Raw genomic sequence first — 23,128 nt, 5'->3', positions numbered from 1 at the left:
AAACATTAATAGACTCTTTTAACCTATATGTTAAACAAAATGGTCTATAAATAAATACAAAAAAAATGAAAATAATGACTGTGGAAAGAGGCAAACTAGGATTAAAAGAATGGAATATTAATGGTTTGGTTATTGAATGTGTAAACATATAAATATTTGGGAATCACATTTGATGATCGTATGTCATTTAGGCAGCATTCTAATAAACTTGAAGCTAAGGGCACATTGCTCTCATTTGCTTTTAGAGAACTGAGAGATAAGCTATTATGCCCAAATTATGATCACTTGCTGAAGGTTATGAAAGCAAAGTTAATTCTATCTTTGGATTATGGTTCCATTATCTTCAGTCGCAAAGATGCAAAAATTCTTGATGATTTTGAATTAAGGACATATAAATCAGTTTTTAGGATTCCAAGATACATTAGCCGTGCCAATATAAGACTAGATATTGGTCTAAAGAAACAGATTTTGGCCCAACAATCTACATTTTTAAAGTCATTATTGACATTATCTCGAGCTGAAGAGGGTTCTCCAGTATTAGGGGTGTCTTTCATAGATTCACATGCTTGAATATTCCCCGTCGTCAAAGTGGGAGTCCCACGGTAAATAAAATAGCAATAATGCTAAATATACATATAGAAATATATATATACATAATACCAGAAAAGAAAGGAAATACACTGAAATCCTCTAAAAACGATTCCTACATAGGAATGCAAGGCAAAAAGAAAAAACTATTTGTAACGCCTTAGTGTCATTATGTTAGTCCAAACTGCAGGAAATCAGGCGCCAGCACCCTCTAGAACCTTCTCCTCAGAAGATCAAGCCCTCAGATATTCTACCGCACGCCGTGTGAAGGGAGTCTCCCTGAGCTCTGCTCAGTTTTCATCTCTATCTTCTAGTTTCCAGATATTTCTACAACATGTCAAGTAAGAAGTCTTTATTCAGACCCTGCTCTTCTTGTGGGAAGCTTCGCCTTTTTGAAAAGGACCCCAACCAGAAGTGTATTTATTGTTTATACCCGGATCATGAGGCTGGCAGCTGCAAGTTTTGTAGAACCTTTTCTACCAAAACTCTTAAGGACAGGGAAGGCCGTCTTCTCTTTTGGCTGCAGCCTCTTAAGGAAAAGGACTCTTTAGTGTCCGACGCAGAAAGTTTACAGTCTGGTTTCTCCTCAGCAGCCTCAAAGCGTGGTAGTGTTCAGGAAGTTCCTTCTCCTTTCCTCAAGAAGCCAAAATTAGCCTTTTCTGTGGCTCCTGTGGTATCTGCTGCCACTCCTTCCACCTCTACGCCCATGAGACCTGGCTCTCAGGCGTCTTTGGCTACCTCTTGAGGTGTTTTCAAACCTCTTAAAGTTCCGCCGTCGACGGGAGCATCTACGAGCGCTCCGACGACGAGAACAGCTATGCCAGCATCTTCGACAACGACGATGACTACCACTTCAGCTTTCTCTTCATCGACGGCGGTTTTGTCGACGGCCTTCACGTCGACGAGGGTTTCGTTGCCGTTTAAACCTGTCCCGTTGACGATTCTCATCTCGTCGACGAAGAAGAGAGAATCCTCGTCGACGAAAGACCCGAAGACGTCGTTGTCGTCGACGACGCCATCGGCGAAGACACCGTCGACCAAGATCTCGTCGACGAAGAAGATCTCGTCGACGAAGACAGGTCCGTCGGCGAGGGCTCCGTCTACGGAGTCAGTACCAGCATCGACGGCGAACCCGTCGACGACGACGAACCCGTCGACGACTGCTTCTACAATGGATCGCTCGTCGACAGTGACACCGTCGACGACCCCGTCGACGACCACTCTGCCGACGCAGGTTTCTTCAAAATTACCACTGACAACAGCTAAATCAGCCTCATCGTCGGTAACGGCTCCGTCGACGACGGCACCGATTTCATTTGCATCTGTGCCGTTAGTGCCATTGAAGACCTCTAAATCTTCACATTCTCGCACTACAGTACCCTGCCAAAAGATCTCAGAACCAGAGCCTCAACCACCTTCTCTGATGTTCGCAACTACATCAGACTCGGAGCATGAAGAGGACACGTTTGGGGCTGCACATAGTCCCTCTGATTTAATAATTAAATGTCAGGACACACACTGATGATGGCGGTGACCCAGAATTTCAACAAGAGGAGCAGTTCATTCAAGCTCCTGTGGCCACCATTCCTTTGACCTTAATCTCTAATCTCCAACATATGCTGGACGATTAAATCCGCCGTTTTCCGGCTAGTCTGCAGACTACACCTACACAATCTCCCGCTCCTGTGATGCTACCTCCACCTTCATTGCTGCCTGTCGTACCAACTACAACTTCGTCTCGGGTTCATAGATCTATTAGCATCCATACCACTGTATACCCGCAGGATGTGGATGATGAAGCGAACACAGAACGGGAGGATGGTGAAGTTCCAGACAACACGGATGATGAGGCAGGCGACCAGGCAGGATATGGCCGAATGGGATGATTATAGGGCGCAAACGCCTTCTCCTCAACCTGGTACTTCAAGTGAATCACCACCAGTAGATATCGCCAGTTTCCATCTTTTAATGGATAAAGCGGCTCAGCGTTTCAAACTTCCACGATCACAACGCGAGGACGATTGCTTTCTTTATGACTTTAAAGATAAACCTTATAAGCAGGTACACACCATTCCTATTATTGATTTCGTGTAGAAAGAGGGCATTAAACTAATGAAAGCTCCAAACTCCTTACCTGCTCAGATTCCGCGCCTTGAGAAGAAGTACAAGGCCCCCACTGGTTCTCCGGCTTGCCTGATTTCTCATCCCAAGCCGGATTCTGTCGTGACTCAGGCCGCACAGCGTAGAGCTCGGAATCCAGCGTCCCAAATCACAGCCCCTCCAGATAGAGAGGGTTGACGCCTAGATGCTATTGGCCGCAAGTTCTCAACAATGGCTTCAACATCTGCCCGGGCAGCCAATGCCTTAGCCATCTTGGGACGTTATGACCGGCAGATGTGGTCAGACATTGCAGATTTCATGGCACTCATACCTGATGCATCCAAGGCTGACGCACAACAGATTCTCCGCGATGGTCAAAGGGCAGCGGAAGAAATCATCGACTGTGAAGTCGATATTGCTAACACAGGTTTCCGCCTCCTGGCAAGTGCGGCTGCACTCCGAAGACAAGGTTGGCTGAAGTCCACCTCCTTCCGGTAGGAAGTCCAAGCCAAAATATTGGATATGCCTTATGATGGGGAATCACTATTCGGATCCCATATCGATGATGCCCTTGAGTCCATCAAGAAGGACACCGATACGGCGAAGTCCTTGGGTACGCTACAATTTCGGAAACAGTCCTTTCGAGGTGCGCGCGGACGCGGCACTTCTTCCAACTTTCGAGGTGGGCAACAATACCGCTCCTACAATCAGAGCGGCCAACGTTACACGTCCAATCAGCAGTCTCATCAGCAACCCTCCAGACCTTACAGAGGAAAGTCGTCCTATCGTGGCACCACTCAGAAACGCCAATGACTTTTGCCATTCTCAAAGTGTTGGAGGACGAATCTCTCTGTTTTATTCCCAGTGGTCCTCGATCACCTCGGACCGCTGGGTTTTGGACATTGTCAAATGGGGTCACACCCTGGAGTTTACAGAGATTCCTCCTTGCACTCCACCTCGTGGCCCACCTCCTCCACATCTTGAGGAGCTTTACCATCAGGTCCGTCTTCTTGTGTTAAAGGGTGCAGTAGAAGTGGTCCCAATGCATCAAAGAGGAAAGGGTTTTTACTCTCGATTCTTCCTCATACTCAAGAGGAACGGAGATTGGCGACCCATTCTGGATTTGAGGGCTCTCAACCAGTTCCTGAAGTCTCAATCAATCCGTATGCTGACACTACTGGAAGTCCTGCGTCTTCTATCCAGCGAGGATTTTATGACCACCATAGATCTTCAAGACGCATACTTTCATGTTCTGATTATCCAACAACATCACCAGTACCTGCGTTTCAAAGTGGGGCCAATGCATTTTCAGTTCAAAGTTCTACCCTTCGGACTGCGTTCAGCTCCTCGTGTGTTCACGAAGGTACTGGCCCCGGTGGTGGCTCACCTGCGTCTACAAGGAGTTCAGATCTTTCCCTATTTAGACGATTGCCTTCTCAAATCTCAATGCCACCATCAGCTGGGTCGGGACACGCACCTTTGCCAGCAAGTGTTTTGGTCTCTGGGGTTGACCATCAACAACGAAAAGTCAGTTTGCACCTCTGCAGACCAGATCATTCCTGGGAGCAATCCTAGACATGCAGCTCTCAAAAGCGTTCGTCTCGGACGAACAACTTCAAAAGATCCTTCGTCTGGTCTCCCTCCTTCGACGAAAACAGTCCGTTTCTGTTCGGACGTTAAAATCATTCTTGGGAATGGCTTCATCTTGTATCGCACTGATCCCAAATTGCAGGTTGCGCGCCCGTCCCATTCAGGAAGAACTGGACTTACAGGTCTCCGGGTCCTTCAACGACCTAGTTGCCGTCACAGCTCGCATGAAAAAGAGCCAGCTTTGGTGGGCGCAGCCCGCAAATCTGGGAATGGGTGTGTCTTTCCTCGATCATGCTCCAGACCTTACGTTGATGACGGACGCCTCCTTAGAAGGGTGGGGCGCTCATCTCTAGGGCCTCTCCATCAAGGGAAAGTGGTCGCTGATGCAGCGCACGTGGCATATCAACAGGCTAGAATTGATGGCGATTTTTCTGGCGCTCAAGTCCTTCCTCCCAGTTGTTCACGGGGAGTCAGTGCTAATCCAAACGGACCATACCACCAGTATGCACTACGTGAACAAGCAGGGAGGGACCAGGTCTCCACTTCTGTCCCGCTTGGTCCAGTCGATCTGGGATTGGGCTCTTCGCCATCACATCACCTTGACAGCTGTCCACCTTCCGGGCGTGTCCAACCTCCTGGCTGACTCTTTAAGGAGGTCCACTTCCTCAACACATGAATGGGAACTACACCAACTGACTCTGGATCGTGTGTTCCGCAAATGGGGTCACCCAGATCTGGATCTCTTTGCAATACCGGAGAATCGGAAATGCCCGTCTTATGCAAGTTGGCATCCCCACCCAATGTCCTGCGGGAATGCCCTTTTGATCAACTGGTGCGATCTATTCGCTTACGCTTTTCCGCTGCTCCCATTGATACCGCAGGTACTGTGGAAGATGCGGAGGCAGCCCTGCCACATCCTGTTGATTGCACCTCGCTGTCCCAGGCAGGCATGGTTTTCGGAATTACTCCTAATGTCCCAGTGCGAGCCCATTCCTCTACGTCCTTGTCCAGACCTTCTAACTATGGACAGGGGCTTAGTGTGTCATCCAGATCCCTCAACGCTACAATTGTGGGCATGGAACCTGAGCACCTTGAGTTTGCTGGTTTGAACATATCCCAGGAGTGCAGAGACATCCTAGCTCATGCCAGAGGTCCGTCTACCATCAAGACTTACAAACTTAAATGGAAGCGATTCTGTCATTGGTGCGCTACGGCCAATATCCATCCCATCCATTCCACTCCTCAGCAGCTCCTTCCATTCTTTTTGAGTCTCGCTCAGTCAGGACTCTCTCATGCTACACTGAGAGTTTTCTTAGCTGCAATATCTCGTTTCCGACATGATGGCTCTTCATCCCTCTGTTCATCACAAATTATACGTCAATTCTTCAAGGGGCTTTTCCGCAAGTTCCCACCTGTGCGTCGCCCTCCTCCAGCTTGGCACCTCAATGTTGTACTATCTCAACTTATGAAATCACCATTTGAGCCTATCCATAGGGCGGCTATCAAATTCATCACTTGGAAGGTTGCACTTCTGCTGGCTTTGACCTCCTCTCGTCGCGTGAGCGACCTTCATGCTTTTACTGTCAAGCCGCCTTATCTACAGTTCAAACCTAACGGGGTGGCACTTCGTACCAACCCCTCTTTCCTGCCTAAAGTACCTACGGACTTGCATTTGAATGAGGCTGTATTCCTCAAAACTTTCTTTCCGGATCCAAAATCTCTGGCGGAGCAGCGCTTACATTCTTTGGACATCAAACGATGTCTTAAATTTTACATTGCCAGAACTGCCCCCTTCCGCAAGTCCGACCAACTATTCATTGCCTACGGACGACTGCGCAAGGGACATCCAGTTTCTAAACCGACTATTGACCGGTGGCTTTCCTCAGCCATTGCTTTCTGCCACCAAGAAGCGGTCAAACCATTGCAGTCTTCAGTGAGGGCTCATTCTACGAGGGCGATGTCTTCATCCACCACCTTGTTTGCTGGTGTGCCTCTTCATCAGATTTGCCGTGCAGCGACATGGTCCAGCAGGCACACCTTCACCAAGCATTACTGTTTGGATGCCATCAATGAAGCGGATACCGCAGTGGGACAGGCAGTGCTTCTCCATCTTTTTCAATAAGGTGAGCCTCTGTTCCCCCCTCCTTGATGTTTTACTGTGATTGCTATGATGTGTTACATGACTGTATTATTTTTAGTACTGTCTTGGTATTTTCCATATATATTTGCCTAGCAATCTCAGTTCTCGGAGGTTACTGCTTACTATTCTATTCAAGCATGTGAATCTATGAAAGACACCCCTAATACTGGAGAAGGACAATTGTTACTTACCTGTAAACAGGTGGTTCTCCAGTATTGGTGTCTTTCATAGATTCACATGCGACCCACCCTCCTCCCCTCAGAGGCTCTCTTCTCCTCATACACTCTTGGTTACTTGGTGCTACGAAAATCTGAGGGCTTGAGCTTTTGAGGAGAAGGTTCTAGAGGGTGCTGGCGCCTGATTGGCTGCAGTTTGGACTAACATAATGACACTAAGGTGTTACAAATAGTTTTTTCTTTTTGCCTTGCATTCCTATGTAGGAATCGCTTTTAGAGGATTTCAGTGTATTTTCTTTCTTTTCTGGTATTATGTATATATATATTTCTATATGTATATTTAGCATTATTGCTATTTTATTTACCGTGGGACTCCCACTTCGACGACGGGGAATATTTAAGCATGTGAATCTATGAAAGACACCAATACTGGAGAACCATCTGTTTACATGTAAGTAACAATTGTTCTTCTCTAGCAAATCAGTGTTGGCTTGAGATAACAAAAAGTGAATATGCGAGTAGTTGGCAAACTTATCTAAAGAGTGTTTACGTAACTTTGATTGTCCAAATTTAGTAGATGAAGCAAGGAGTAAAATGGTTTACAAAAAAGCAATTAATTAATCAGCTGCTTTATTGTCTACTATATTGGATAAAGATGAATTAAGGAAAAAATATCTATGGTCAATAGCTAGCTCCTTTGGTAAACTTGCTCCCCAACCTTATTTATTGCTTCATTTAAAACCTTTAATTAAGAATACATTGATATTATTAAGGTTTGGGAGATATCCAACTAAAGATGGAATTCCAAAATGGGAGAAGAAGTTGCCGTCCAACCTATGTAGGTTATGTGGGTTGTGTGAGGAAACCCTACTGCATGTAGTAACCTTATGCCCAAAATTGTTAGAAGAGCGGAAGACCATCTTTAATTAATTGGGAGTAAGATCTTGCAGGACTGCAGTTATTGTATGTTTAAGTGTTGCTACCATCCGTCTCATTTACCAATTTGTTAAGTTTATTTTTATAGCTAAAAATAAACTTTGTAACATAGACATTTCTGGTGAAGAAATTTCTACCATGAAAATTATCTAAAAAGCGGCAATGATATATTGGTTTTAAATGTTTTAGGGAGACTGTGGGCTCTTTCAAGCTTGGTTAAAATGTATTATTATAAATGTACCGTTCTGTATTTAATGCTACTCCATAATAGTGGATTGCATTTCATGTACACTTTTTAATCTGAAAGTTTACTTGACAATTCTAGCTGCTAGCACAAGGCACTTTAATTTCTGATGCTACTCGGTGGGTTGTATTCCATGTACCGTACTGTTTTTGATTTAACTCCATAATGGTGGATGGTATTTCATGTACACTTTTTTAATCTAAAAGTTTACTTGATAATTTTAAGCTGCTAGCACAAGGCACTTTAATTTTTGCTGCTACTTGGTGTGTTGTATACCATGTACTCTTACCAAACTTAAAAAGTTTACTTGCAATTCTAGCTGCTAGCACAAGGCACTTTAATTTCTGCGGCTAATCGTTTACTAGTAAACCGTTTATTTTTAGTTAAACAAACCATGTTAGGGCTTAGTTGTGGATCTCGTCTCGATATGAAAGCACTTTGTGTCTGTATATTTTTTATCTGATTTCGTTTTGGATATGTACTTTGCAGTTTGTAATGATCTTAAGTAATCGACAAATAAGTAAATAAATAACCATGAATTGATAATATAATTTAACATAATTTACTGAGCCCTGCTTCTTTAACCCCCTTCAACGCCCCACACCCCTCCTTAGGCCCCACCCTCCTCTTACAGCTATTTCCTGCCTCACTTCTATTCTCTATCTCTCTGTACAAATACAAAAAGCACCTCTTCAATGACGTATTACGTCATTATCTTCCATCCTCTTTGTCCCTTTATTCTTACCCTATCTTCTATACGAGCCTCCTATACCCACTCCACTCATGGCACTGCCAGTGCATGTCGTCATCCCATCAATACCTGTAAAGTCACAAATATGCTTCTGTGGTGTTTTCTTAAATAAGTTAAACTGAAACGAAGTGTAGTTCTTCAGTGTAGTTTAATCGCCTCATCCACCAACAGCCTAAGATCATAACTGACCTAGAATACAGTAACATTCTTATTCTAAGAACTGTACAACATTCTTGTTCCATGAAGTGTCCCCGAGCAGGGAAGCAAGAATCTTAAAGGAAAAGGTGCATGTTAAAGAAAGACAACATTACACATCTCCCTTCTTTACAACAACTTATGACACAAAAATCTGAGTTAAAAGAAAATAAAAAGAATTAACGAATGAAGGAAAAATGAACATTGTCTGCACGTAATCTTTCATATACATAGGAGCACTACGTAATCTCTGACTCCTCCCACGATTATTAGGTGAAAAGTTGGAACAGGACGGAGAAGGATTAATAGTACCAAGAAGATTAGAGTCAGAATCACATACAGAATGAGCAATGTCTTTTGACTTAACAACCACTACTCGACTTTTGTTCCAAATCCTCCCATCCTGAGTTTTGATTGCATTACCAAAAACTTTAATGACAGGTCTGACATTAGTGTATTTTGACCAAGACCTTCTCCCTACAGGTGCCTTTATTTTTACAAGGTCACCTACCTTTACGTCATGAAACTTAACACATTTAACCTTGTCAAAGTATGTTTTCCTACAAGTTTGCTTTTCTATCTCTCTCTCTCTCCAAGCCCCAACAAGATTGTCAACAAACCCCTTTTTCAGATTCATCCATCCTGGACACCACATTGTATTTGGAACTCTACCCTTAAATAGTTCAAATGGGGATTTTCCAGTGGTCAAGTGAGGGGATCAACGATATGCATCAATTCTTTCCTTTAATGCCTCTTTCCAATTCAAACCGCTAGCTCTAGCTAACTGAATACATTCCTTTAACGTACGGTTGACCCTCTCAACAGCACCATTAGTTTCCGGATGGTATAAAGATGAACGTTTATGTACTATGCCACATTTGCTAAGGTAAGCATCAAACGTGGTAGAACAAAATTGCGGACCATTATCCGATAAAATGCTATTTGGAAAACTCTCCCTCATAAATATATCAGATAAAAATTTGATAATAGAACTTGAGGTTATGTCATTAACAGCACAAACCTCTATCCAATGTGAATATAAATCAATTAAAACAATCAGATAAGTTGTATCAGATACTCCCGTGAGGGGACCCAAAATGTCTATCGCTAATTCATCCCAGGGATGATTGGGTAGATCTCTACAAACCATTGGCATTTGTCTGACTTTTCGAATTTTCTCACTTGCACAACACTCAACGCAATCTCTGACCATACGTTCTATTTCTAAATCCATACCTGGCCACCAAAATTGAGTACGTATCATCTCCTTGGTTTTTACTATGCCCAAATGACCAGAGTGTGCATGTAATAATAACCTTTTCCTCAAAGAAGAAGGAGGCACAAGCCTTAAACCACGAGTTAACATGCCATCAGAAATGGACAACTCCTGGTTGACCAGAGACCATGGTTTGTCTAGACGTTTATTATCCTTTAATAAGGCTAATACTCTAATCAACTCTTCATCTTTTAACAATTCTTCTTTCCACTCATCTTTTCCTACTACTCCCTCTGTAACCTCACAAACATTGGGAAAGTCATCTTCTTCAATGTACTCCTCATCACAACATATATTATCACCTTTCACCAACCTTGAAAAACAATCTGCAGCCTTGTTTGACACACCAGGTAAATATTGTACTTCAAAGTCAAACTCCTGTAAAGATATTATCCACCTTCTAATCCTAGAAGAGATAGAATCTAAACCCTTTTTACAAAAAACTTCTTTTAATGGTTTGTGATCAGACTTGACAATAAATTTAGTCCCCCAAACCAAATTCTTGAATTTCTTAAGTGCCCAAAATATAGCTAAAGATTCCTTTTCAATAACGGAATAGTTTAATTCCGGACCAAGAAGACATCTGGATGCACAGGCAATTAGGGAATCATGACCATGTTTGTTTTGAACTAGAACTGCTCCTAATCCCTTATCACTTGTATCAGTGAATACATATGTAGGTAAGCCAGGGACAAATGCTTGTAAACATGGAGCCTTCTTTAATTCTTCTTTTATTCCCTCAAATTCTTTTTTACACTCATCCGACCAGTCAAACGTAACACTTTTAGCAGTGAGTCTTCTCATATTTTTTGTCTTATCAGCAAAATGTATAATGAACTTTCCATAAAATTCTACCATTCCGAGAAAAGATAACAATTTATCCCTACTAACTGGTTCAGCCATGTTATCGATAGAAGCAACTAAGTCTGATTTTGGAAAAACCCCTTCACTCTTAATGCAGTGACCAAGATAATTCACCTCCTCCAAACCAAATTTACAATTCTCCTTTTTGAGAGATAAACCAGAGTCAGACAACCTTTTTAACACATCACACACACGCTCATTGTGTTCTTTCATGTCGGACCCAAATATCAAAAGATCATCTTGATAACATATTACTCCTTGGAGTCCTTTAAGTATATGCGTCATGATTCTCTGAAATACAGAGGCCGCTGATATTAATCCAAAAGGCATTCTTTTGAATTTAAAAGTACCCATGGGTGTTATAAAAGCAGTTAAATCTTGACAAGAGGTATCTAATTCTACCTGGTGGTAGGCAGATGCCAGATCTAGGGTAGTAAAGTACCTTGCACCCTCCAACGTACCTACAATCTCGTCTATATTTGGTAATGAAAATCTGTCTACCACCACCTCCTTATTTAAAGCTCTTAAGTCAATACATAAACAAATTTCTCCAGTTGGCTTCTTTGCTACTACAATCGGCGCAAACCATTCCGTTGCTTCTACTGGTTCAATTATGTTGTTTGCAATTATTTTTTCAATTTCTTTTTGAACTTTCTCTTGTTCAGCAAGTGGAATTCTTCTTACCTTTGCTACTATTGGAATCGCCTCTTTTTTAAGTTTTATACAATGCTTGTAGCCTTTTAGACAACCTAACTCATCTTTAAATACAGATGGAAATTTTTCTGCAAACATATCAGACAGATTTTCTACCTCTAGTATTTGTACCTGAGGTGAGGCATTCGGATTAAGTGTAACCCCTAGATCACGTTGATCTCTCCAGCTAATTAATGCATCCCCAAAATTGGTAACATAAATCTTCCCTGGAATGATTCTGCATCCCAATTCCATAGTGGCCATGAAATATCCCAAAATCTTTATCGGTTTGCTGCCATAACCTAATGGTAAAATATCACTTTTGAATAACTTTACATCTTTACCAAAAGTTTTATGCAGTAAATCTTCATCAATCATAGTATTTGAGAACATGAATCAAATTTGAACTCAATCATAGCATCATCCACTTTAACTAAATGTGTGGGATGCTCTAATGGCCCACTACTAATCTGGAAAGTCACTGTTTTCACTTGTGGTTGAGACCATCTCTTAACAGTATTATCTCTTTTGTTACCCTTTGTTCTACAACATTTTGAAAAATGACCCCTTCTCCCACAGTCATTGCAAATAGATTTCAAAGCAGGACAATTTGGAGCATTAGCTAAATGACCAGTGTTACAACATCTGAAACAAGAAAATTTGTTAGACATATTAAAATTTGAATTAAATCTATTCGTCCCATTGTCATTTTTTCCACTGTCCACCTTATCTTCTGTTTAGACCTGACAAACAACTTCCTCAACCTTAGATTCAGTTTTCTTCTCTGGTTCAACCAACTTCTCTTTTTCTCCTTTTAATTCATCCACACATTTCGTCATGTGCTCTACTTGCTTTGCTATTACCAGTACTTCTTCCAGTGGTGGTTCATCTTTCAGCCATAGTTCCTTACGAATACTGTCATGAGCACATTTCAATATGAACTGATCTCTTATTCTTTCCTCCAACGTTTGACCAAACTTACATGAAGAAGCTAATTTTCTTAGAGCAGATACATAGTATTCAACAGACTCATCCCTTTTTTGACCTCTTAGTCCAAAATGGTATCTTTCCATTATTGTGCTCAACCTTGGGAGGTAATGACGATCTAACTGTTCTATGGCTATTTCATACTCATTTAAGTTCCTCTGTTCCGCTGCCGTGAGTTCTGGTAGATGCTCTAGTACATCCTGACCTTCTCCTCCTAAGCAGTGCAATAATAATGAGTGTTTTCTTTCTGCACTTAAGTTTGTGCCACATACTCTTGCGTAATTTGCAAAAATTTTCTTCCATTTCTGCCATTTTACGTTTGGTTCACCAGGACTTATCCAAAAAAACGCAGGCTGAGTTACATTTTGCATTTTTCTCTCTCTTTTTTTTATGAAAGAAGAAAAAAAATGAACTAATATTTTGAATTACAATGCAGACTGTGTTCTTCTTCTTTTTAAATTTTTAAATTTCTAAATCGGCTCTCCTTCAAAGATTCTTCTTCAACATGTGATTTTACTTGAATCAAATACTAGTCTTTTATTAGATATTGTCACGTATCAATAACTTTTTAGCCTCAGTCCTGCTTTATTTTCTCTTTTTTTTTTTTTACAATAGGAATAAAGACCTAGTAAAACAGAGACATTGTTCTTTTTTTTGTGGGTTTCTATAAACAATGTTCTTTTCTTAGAATTGTAATAGAGAACGTGTAAATAATGCTTGTTCTTTTCTTAGAATTGTAATAGAGAACGTTTAAATAATGCTTTTCTCTGTTTCCTTAAGTAAAGCTTTATTCCTTTCTTTGAATTGTTGAAGAGAACGTTTAGACAATACACGTTCCTTTCCCAACTAAGCCTGTCAGTGAAACGCAGAGGACGGGGTTGAGTCAGAGCGTCCTACGTCACTGAAGCGCACGTGTGCGCAATGCGTCACTGACCCGCAGGGAGGCTTTTGCTGAAACGCGCTACGTATCCGATCGCGCACCTTCACGCGAGCAGCGCGAGCAAGTTTAAACTGTAGGGTTAACGCGGAGTGCGTTATTTTTCCTTTTATTTTTAAAGTCCCCTTATGACTAAATATCCTCCCGCTGTACTCCTCACCGGACCATCCAGTCGATAAACGTCTTCTTGAATCACTTAATCTGCCGCTGGGAAGACAACGCTTCCTTCTCAAGTAAATCAGCCGCTGGGGAGGAAAATCGAATCGGCGAAGGCTGTGTGTTGAGGCATCGAGGTAGGATCGTTGCCAATATTAATGTGGTGTTTTCGTAAATAAGTTAAACTGAAACGAAGTGTAGTTCTTCAGTGTAGTTTAATCGCCTCATCCACCAACAGCCTAAGATCATAACTGACCTAGAATACAGTAACATTCTTATTCTAAGAACTGTACAACATTCTTGTTCCATGAAGTGTCCCCGAGCAGGGAAGCAAGAATCTTAAAGGAAAAGGTGCATGTTAAAGAAAGACAACATTACAGCTTCCTAGACAAATTCAATGATCATGTGTTAGCTGTTGCATACCACGTCTGCTGCTTCATCAGCAAGAGCTGCAACATGAGCTGGAACAAGACCTCCATTGGGACTATGACCCACACAAGGTGCCAAAAACAAATTTGCTACTTAACCACCTGACAGTGCCTATCACCAACTTCAGAACTGCACCAATACCCAGCAGAGGACACTTCAACAAGCCTAACTACAGATGAGACCTCGATGTACTATATATTAAATGCCAATAGTGAGGCCAACACCTGCTTATTGCAAAATTCCAATACTCTATCTTATTTGATCAATGATAAACTCTGCACTTGTCCAAACATGGTTGTAACCACCTATGATGCATGCTAGTCAATGTGAGATCTATTAGAAAAATAACTGAATTATAGATATGCACTACTACTAGCAGACTTCGAATCTGATCTGTGCCATAACTGAAACCAATCTTGGCGAAAATGCAGATCCCATACTTCACAGAGTGGTACCCAAAGGATATATATCCCCTTTGGAAACTGACCTCATATTAAGACTGATGAAGAACTTGCGCTTCACACAATGAGCCTGCCTTCATCCACCATAAAGGACTCCACTGCTTCAGATAGGAAACAATGGCTAGCCTGCTGCTCTCCATCTGTAATGTTTACATCCTCATTCCTCCTCATTTATTCACAATACTGCTTTTGCAGATGCCCTTAGGGATTCAACTACTAACAATAGTATTGTATGTAAGAAATTGTGCATTATACGGGATCTCAACATTTATTTTGACAAACCTGCACTGTAACAGACCTCCTGCCACCTCTACACTGTTAAAGTGCTTGGCTTTCACCAATTGGTCACTAGTGTCATTAATTCAACAGACCATGCCTGTGTCACCAGATTTGTCCCAACAAGCCTAATCTCAGAAACTGGAAACAGTCTCATACTTGAAATGATCGTCACATCATCCATTTCTCACTAACATTCTGATGGCAACCACCTCTACAACAAACTCTGCAACCATAGAAATCATATATTGGCAGGCATCTGATGTAATTTCCTTCAAGGAATCCCTTTCCACCTCTCAACTGATTGACCCAAAAACATCTGTAACACCGTTATTCCAGTATTTTACAAGGGCATTCAACGTGGTTATTCCTCTGAAATCCATTTATCTGCATTTCATAAGAAGAATAGCAATTTGTTTCAAATCACCAACTCGGATGTAAAACAACGAAAAACAGAAGTAATTTCTCTCAAACGGCTTTAGATGAAAAGACTCAATGTAGATGTAAAAATGGCACTGACAGTACAGAACATACATGAAAAAGGACAAACGTTTCCATTATGCACAATGTATCTTAGAGGCTGCATGTCCAACTAAAGAGCTTTTGAGCACCACCAATAACTTCTGTTATCCTACTAGAATTTTAATATCTGGAGCACTGTATGCGAGGACTTAGCAAACCACTTCATCAAAAAAAGCCACAAACCTTACTTCCTTTCAAAATACAGCGCCCTCATCAACAACCCCTCTCCAACTAAACCAGGCTACATTTATGCCTGAATCGATTGTTCATTAAATTTACTAACACAAAATGAAGCCACTGATAAATTTGAAGCCACTTTAAATAAGGCCAGCTCCCCATCAGAGCCTTGCCGATCAAACACTCGAAGTCAGTTTTGCTTGCCACTGCTGTAACACCAACAAAAAAGATCTCGAACTCCTCCCTATCAACAGGTGAATTCTCAAGTGACCTGAAAATATATATTTATTCTAATCTAAAGAAACAGGTACTCAACCGCTATGTCAGAACTAATTAGGGGCCTTTAGCCAACCGGCCTTTCCGATGTAAACTCACTCAATACCAACTTTCATCGACCAAAGCAATCTTGTGTCAGGCAGAATGGCAACCTGTCTGGGGCAACCTCAGGAATATTGACAGCAAAAGTGTTGCTACCCTACTACTACCTCACCTGTCAGTAACTAGCCCAAAAGCTATGGTACTGAGGCACACAGCACAATACTCAATTAGATAAAATCCTTCCTTACAGACTATCCATAAATTGTCTGGCTGCCTCCTATAATTTATTCACCTTACATCAGTTTAGTAGGGAATTCCCCCCAGCTCAACTAGCACACCCTTACTCTTCAACATATACCTAGCCACTCGTCAGACACTAGTAAATTCTCTCAACTTTATCTACTGCAATTTTGCTGACCACACCAGGGTCCTCCCAGCACAAAATCGTAAATCTTAGCCTATGCCTATTAGCTATAAAACAATTGTTTTTTGGGAATCATCTCAAACTCCTCAAAAACAGATATACCTTTAGACCAAGGGAAACGACTTGTCATCTCGGCCCAATGAATTGAGCCAGACACGTATTGCTTCACCTGAACTAAAACATCTTGAAGTGAAAATTGCCTCCATATTTTCTCTTCAATTTCAACTCAGCAAAGTGACTTAAGATTCTTTCTCTACATTGCAAATTCGACAACTGATTTAGTCCTGCCTAAGAGTAAACAGACTCTACATTTTACTCATTGTAAAATCAATTACTTAAGTACAAAGAATGCATAAAACTGTGGCTAGACAAGTTCTCTTCCTAAACAGATAGAATCATATTACCCGTCCACTCAAAGCTCTATATTTGAACACTGGTTATGAGGGTCAAGGAATATATAATTTAAAGCCCTCTGCATTGCTCATCTGTCAATCCACAGTCTGAAACATAGCTACTGATGATCAAATGTAGGACTGTACTAGCAAAAGGGAAACCTCATATAAAAAGGAACCCTCTGCTGATACTTCCTTCCTACTATAAACCTCATATAGAAAATAGATGTTTCGTAGGTCAGACATACTCATTAGGGATTACATTGCCAAGGAAAATCAGGTCAATTGACACTCATTTGCAATTCAGAAGAGCCCTAAAGTCCCGGCATTTCCATATCAAGACTGACATACTTGCACCTTCCACACTTCTTTTCTCTCTGCCACACTTTTAAAACGTGCTGGCACACCACCGCATCAAGTTTGGAGCATATTTTCCAGGCATCTTTCATGAAGTCAATTTCCAACCCTAACAGTGAACACCCCCATCGAAAACCTTTTCTCACACCACAGAATCAAAACAATCGACTCCTCACCTACAGAGCACATTGAAACCTCCTTCATAGTTACAAAATGATATAAATGCTGCAATGCAATACAATCTAAAATTAGAACCGCCAAACACTAAAGTCAGAACAGTGTTAAAAGCTCCTGCCAGCCTGTGACTTCTGGCACCAACAAATGTTTAAATACACCAACTGCATGCTGCACACAAGTGCAGGTTTTATTGAGGATCTTTCATAGTGTGCTTTTTATCTGAAACACCCTACGCACATTTTATTATATACAGTGCTTATTTCCAACTGCCAGTAAAGTGCTTTATATTTCTACATATTCATCTTTGTGTGCAAAAGTAATATTTTATGAATGTATGATTCTGTTTTATATCATTTGCAGAACCGTGTCATCTTAGTAAAGATGAAATGGACAAAAACTTCTTAGAATTGTATCAGCCTGAAGACATAAGCAAAGCTGTTAAACACAAGACAGCCCAACCCTTTAAGTGTAAAGAAGGCTACGTCAAGGGACCAAATTCAGAACTCTTTGGACAATGCAAAAATGGGACAATAACATATCCTTCATGTGTTATAGATAGTAAGTGGACCTTTTTGATTATTAGCCTTTTTTGGGGGTTATATGAATATTGTTTTACTTATGTATTCATACTCAATATTTGTTAATGTATTTGATTGGTAACACACAAGCGTGGCCAAGGCAACTCTGCAAAATAAGTATGAAGGTGGTGGAGTTTTCATTTCATATGGCCATTTTGGGAGCTGTCGATGAGCCAACATGAGGTCAGGGTGACTATCCCAGAGGGGTCGCATTGGAGACAGGTTCTGTGTGGTAGGTCTCTAGCAACGTTTTGACTTCAGTGCCTTTTTTTGAGAATGTTAAGCTGAAAAGGTGCGCTGTATTCGTTCCAAAGAGAGCAAACAGCTTATGAATTAGGAAACGTTGACAGTGCCTGATTAAACACTTTAGAGGTCTTTAGGCAGTCGAAATTTCAGGGGGCCCTCCTAATACGTTTTTAATTTTAACAACCAACAATTTTAATAAACATTTTTTTTTTACACAAAAAAAACATTTCCAATCATTAATGCTTTTTAACTTTTTAAAAAAGTTTTAATAAACCAACACAACTTTAAATATTCACTTTCCTCAATTTGTTTGTGGTGAAATCTTTCATGATATCTTGGAGGTCTACCTTGTTCAAGACGTTTTATTCAGTGGTCAAGATCGATTTCAAGATCAAACCAATATTATTTTGATCCGTTATTGCATGGCCCCAAAAAGCAATGGGGCCCACAGTCCGGTGCATACTTTGTCAATTTGTTAATCTGGAATGGAATGTTGATCATACTGGTGATGCAAGGTCAAAGGTTGTTTACTGAAGCATATTGAGGGCTTCATTTTCAGAGATAGGGAGGAATTGAAAGAAGTTGAATATGGTACAGAGTACATTTGAATGTGACCCTATTTAACAAGAAGCCAATATAATTATTTCAAATGAGAGATAATGGGGTTACATTTTCTTAGAATTAAGCACAGTCTCACGATTTACTTCTCCATTTGTTGAATTATCTGAATTTCAATCTTTAAAGCGCTCGCATTGACTAAATGAAATGAGTTAAGCCTTGACAATAGAAGTGCCCCTGTGACTTCAGTCTTCTTAGTCTTCCCAGCTGGATGCTCTGTAAACCCTAAGAAAGTATTTGTTTCAAATATCCACCATGTGTGTACCCTTTTTGATGTTCAAGAATATTAAAACAAAAAAAAAATCATGCAGGTGACACTCAACGCCCGCTCCACGTTTGGCATGATAAAGCATGCAACTTGAAAGAACATGATCACAAATCCCCTGATACACACAACACCACAATGGAACATATGGTGTTTCACTTTGCACCAAAGCATTTTGCAGTGTTTGTGATATTCATGAACAATGGAATTAAGACACATAAGGGACACACAAGAGATGCATAGTATACTCCTTTGATTGGTGAAGACCTTACATCTTTTAGGACCATGGAACACAACACATCATTGACACGTGTGCCATTTTGATTTTCACCAATGTGCATCATTTTGTATGTTTGTATGTATCTATGTTGGATAAATGATGATCACAAATTCTTGACCCGCACTGCACCTCACTATGACCTATTGGGGTTTACTTTGTCCCAAACAACTTTACACAATTTTTGTGGTCTGTAGACAATGATCCAAAAGATAGCAATGTTTGCGAACACTGAACATACATAAATAATAAGAAACAATATTCATTTATTTTTTCACAATATTTTTTTAATTTTTTTTATTATTTTTTTTAAAACCTTTATTTTCAGCGTGCACAGTACACAGTGTCTGCCTACAACCCAATCGGGCCGGCCGCTATGACAATAAACATCTGGATACCAGACATAGAGGCAATATACGTAAAGTGTAGAGTAGCTACTCAACGGTGTTACGGCACCAAAATGTAGAAAGGCACAAGGATACAATAGGTTTCATTTTATAGTTTTGTAGAAGAACATATAACAAACACACCACACAATCACATGGTACGAGCAATATCAAGGGTCCAGGGAGGGGGAGAGGGTGAGGGGACCAGTATGAAAGAATAATCTGAAATACATTCTAGAGACGGGGGCATAGGTGAAAGAACCACACCAAACATCTCAAGGAGAAAATCATCTGGAACGTCAACTATGGGGACAGTGGAATATCAGTAGGAAGCTCAAGCGGAGGAATGCAAATATCACCACGATATGTGTTCCACTGGGACCAGATCATGCTCCATTTCTTAGGACGACCTCTAGCCACATATACAGTCTTCTCCCGGAACATGCACCAGTCCATGTTCCCCTTCCATGCTATTATCCCAGGCGGCCTATGGGAGCCCCAGAGTTGACCAATATCCCTCTTGTCAGAAAAGTTATGTGTAGGGAGCTACCCTTTCTGTCAGGAAAAGGACTGGGTCAATAACTCTAAGAAAAAACAGGGTGCCTTTTCCTGATTGTTATACCTTATTAGGTATGCCTCTCCCGCTGGAGGTGGCAACCTATGTGTGTACAGGAATCGTGCAATCTTATTTAGGTTACCAAATTTACAACATGAATTAACAACCTTTCAGTGTCATAGGGGACCATATATGAAGCATAGACTTGTTTAAAAATTGTAGTGCATTTATTCAAAAAAGTTTTTTGTTTAAAAAGTCATGGTATTACAAAACTGTTGCATTAAAAACCGTTACACGGTATATATTCAATGTATACAAACAATATTAATAACACATTTCTTAAAAGACAATATCAATTATTTTTAAAAAGGTTCTCCTTTATACAGCATTATTTCCAAAAAAACATATTTGTAAAAAGATAATAAAACACAAATGTTAGGAACAAAACTGTCGACGCGGCGTTTCGGTGCCCCTGATGTTCTTGCACCTTCTTCAGGACTTGTTCCCTGATTGGTCACATCTACAAAGACATATATCATAATATATTTCATTAGGTCCCATCTACTAGTATCAGTTACATATACTCAATACGTCATTTAGTAAACCTAACATTTGGTAACCTATATAGTCTCTTCTGCACATCCCAACTTGAGATTTGTTACAATTCTGTTGCTATACTTTTTACATTTATCTATAAATTGATAAACTTCTAGGCTTGGTGGTGGTATGGTGGTATTTTCTTGCACCAATAGTAGATGACTAACTCAGTTTCTTATTTACTCTGCTGGACAGTCCCTTCTCCCACTCCTATCTTAGATCTTTCAATTGTATCTCGCTGTCGGTCATTTAATTATAACCCTGAGGTCTGGAATAGGATTCATTTCCCTTTTGCTCTTTGGGTCCCAACCTGTTTATATTATTCAACTTACCCAGGTGGTATTCCCTGGACCCTTTTGATCATATGAGTCTGTTTAGCATCTGCTCATATTTTCCGTTCCCTTTATTTATATGGGATTTCTTCTCAATCAATGTTCAGAATTGTAACAAATCTCAAGTTGGGATGTGCAGAAGAGACTATATAGGTTACCAAATGTTAGGTTTACTAAATGACGTATTGAGTATATGTAACTGATACTAGTAGATGGGACCTAATGAAATATATTATGATATATGTCTTTGTAGATGTGACCAATCAGGGAACAAGTCCTGAAGAAGGTGCAAGAACATCAGGGGCACCGAAACGCCGCGTCGACAGTTTTGTTCCTAACATTTGTGTTTTATTATCTTTTTACAAATATGTTTTTTGGGAAATAATGCTGTATAAAGGAGAACCTTTTTAAAAATAATTGATATTGTCTTTTAAGAAATGTGTTATTAATATTGTTTGTATACATTGAATATATACCGTGTAACGGTTTTTAATGCAACAGTTTTGTAATACCATGACTTTTTAAACAAAAAACTTTTTTGAATAAATGCACTACAATTTTTAAACAAGTCTATGCTTCATATATGGTCCCCTATGACACTGAAAGGTTGTTAATTCATGTTGTAAATTTGGTAACCTAAATAAGATTGCACGATTCCTGTACACACATAGGTTGCCACCTCCAGCGGGAGAGGCATACCTAATAAGGTATAACAATCAGGAAAAGGCACCCTGTTTTTTCTTACAATATCCCTCTTGGCCACCATGTTGCCAAGAGTGATCCAGAAAGTCTGCGCAGCCGTACAATCCGTAGGCTCCCAGACGTTTAGCAGGCAGCGATGAGTCTCAGGCAGAAGAGAGACCCCAGTGACCCGACCCATAATATCATGTACTCTAGACCAAACAGCAGATATCACAGGACATTCCCAGATGATGTGTAGAAAGGTACCACTCATGCCACAGCCACGCTTACATAGCCCATCAACCGAGTATCCCATTCGCACCAGACGCGTATCGGTCATGTAAACTCGGTGAAGAATCTTCAGTTGCACGAAACGAAGGCGAGCCGGAATAGCCACCTCCTTAGGGGAGGCGATAGCCATCTGCCAGTCCTCATCGTCTAATTCCAGGCCGTCCTCTATCCACGACTCCCTGAGCCGAACGAGAAGGTCAACTCTAGTGTTAATAAGTTTTTTATAGATCAAGGAGATCGTGCTGTCCGGCACGTGGCCATCCAGAATCCGGTCCTCAAGTGGTGACGACAGGGGGATCTCTGTCCCCGGAGGGAACACCGAAATCAGAGCATGGCGCACCTAAAGGTATCGAAAATACTCACTGTCGCCCAGATGATACTCCGCCTTAAGGACGTCAAAGAACTTCACCGCTCCCTTGGACCAAAGATCCTCCACCTTACTGATGCCAATCGTATCCCACTTATGAAACCCTCTCGTTCGCCACAGACTACCCAACCGTTCAGAATCATACAATGGAGTCAGCCGTGTCAGCCTTTCACTCCAGCCCGTAGCGGCACTCGCGTCTCTCCACGCACGCACAGCACACTTCGTAGGTCCGGTGAGAGTTCGGAATGGCCTCTTCGAGTACAATGCCCTGTTGAAGTTCCCACCCGGCAGGAGAAACCTGTACATCGCAAAGGCGGGGACCGGGCCCGGAGAGTACGTCACATGATTAACCGCGCTCAACTGGGAAGCCCAGTAGTAGCGCTTAATGTCCGGGAGGGCTATGCCACCGTCGTACCATGGCAGAGTAAGCTTAGACAAGGAGATACGAGCCCGCCCCTCCCAGATCAGTTGCCGCTGAAGGCCCTCGACCTCACGGAAATATCCAGAAGGAACAGGATCAAAAAAATTTTGCAAAGCGTACAAAAATCTAGGGAGAGACATCATCTTGAAAAGAGCCGCACGCCCCAGTGGAGACAAGGGCAATCTGCGCCATCGCTGGACATCCAATTTAAGTAGCCGGAGGGGAGCATATAGGTTACGATCATAGTGGACAGCGGGGTCCAAGGAGACATGAATTCCCAAGTACTTGAACCCAGTCTCAACCACCTCAATTGGGAACCTACGGTGAAGTGGAGGAAGCTCCCCCGC

General features: G+C 41.3%; 1 protein-coding gene across 1 annotated transcript in view; it reads left to right on the top strand.

Moving 5' to 3' along the window:
- LOC147665638 (complement factor H-related protein 5-like) overlaps positions 1-18,201 on the top strand; it is a gene marked incomplete at its 5' end in the record, with an annotated part of 402,132 nt that extends 383,931 nt beyond the window's left edge. The window contains one exon of the mRNA XM_086949622.1: positions 17,527-18,201. Coding sequence (XP_086805748.1) covers positions 17,527-17,810 — 284 coding nt within the window. The remainder of the gene's footprint in view (positions 1-17,526) is intronic.
- Positions 18,202-23,128: the final 4,927 nt, after the last annotated feature.

Source organism: Lissotriton vulgaris, unplaced genomic scaffold (assembly GCF_964263255.1).
Source record: "Lissotriton vulgaris unplaced genomic scaffold, aLisVul1.2 SCAFFOLD_2268, whole genome shotgun sequence".
Lineage (NCBI taxonomy): Eukaryota > Metazoa > Chordata > Amphibia > Caudata > Salamandridae > Lissotriton > Lissotriton vulgaris.
This window is presented reverse-complemented; position numbering and strand designations above follow the sequence as displayed.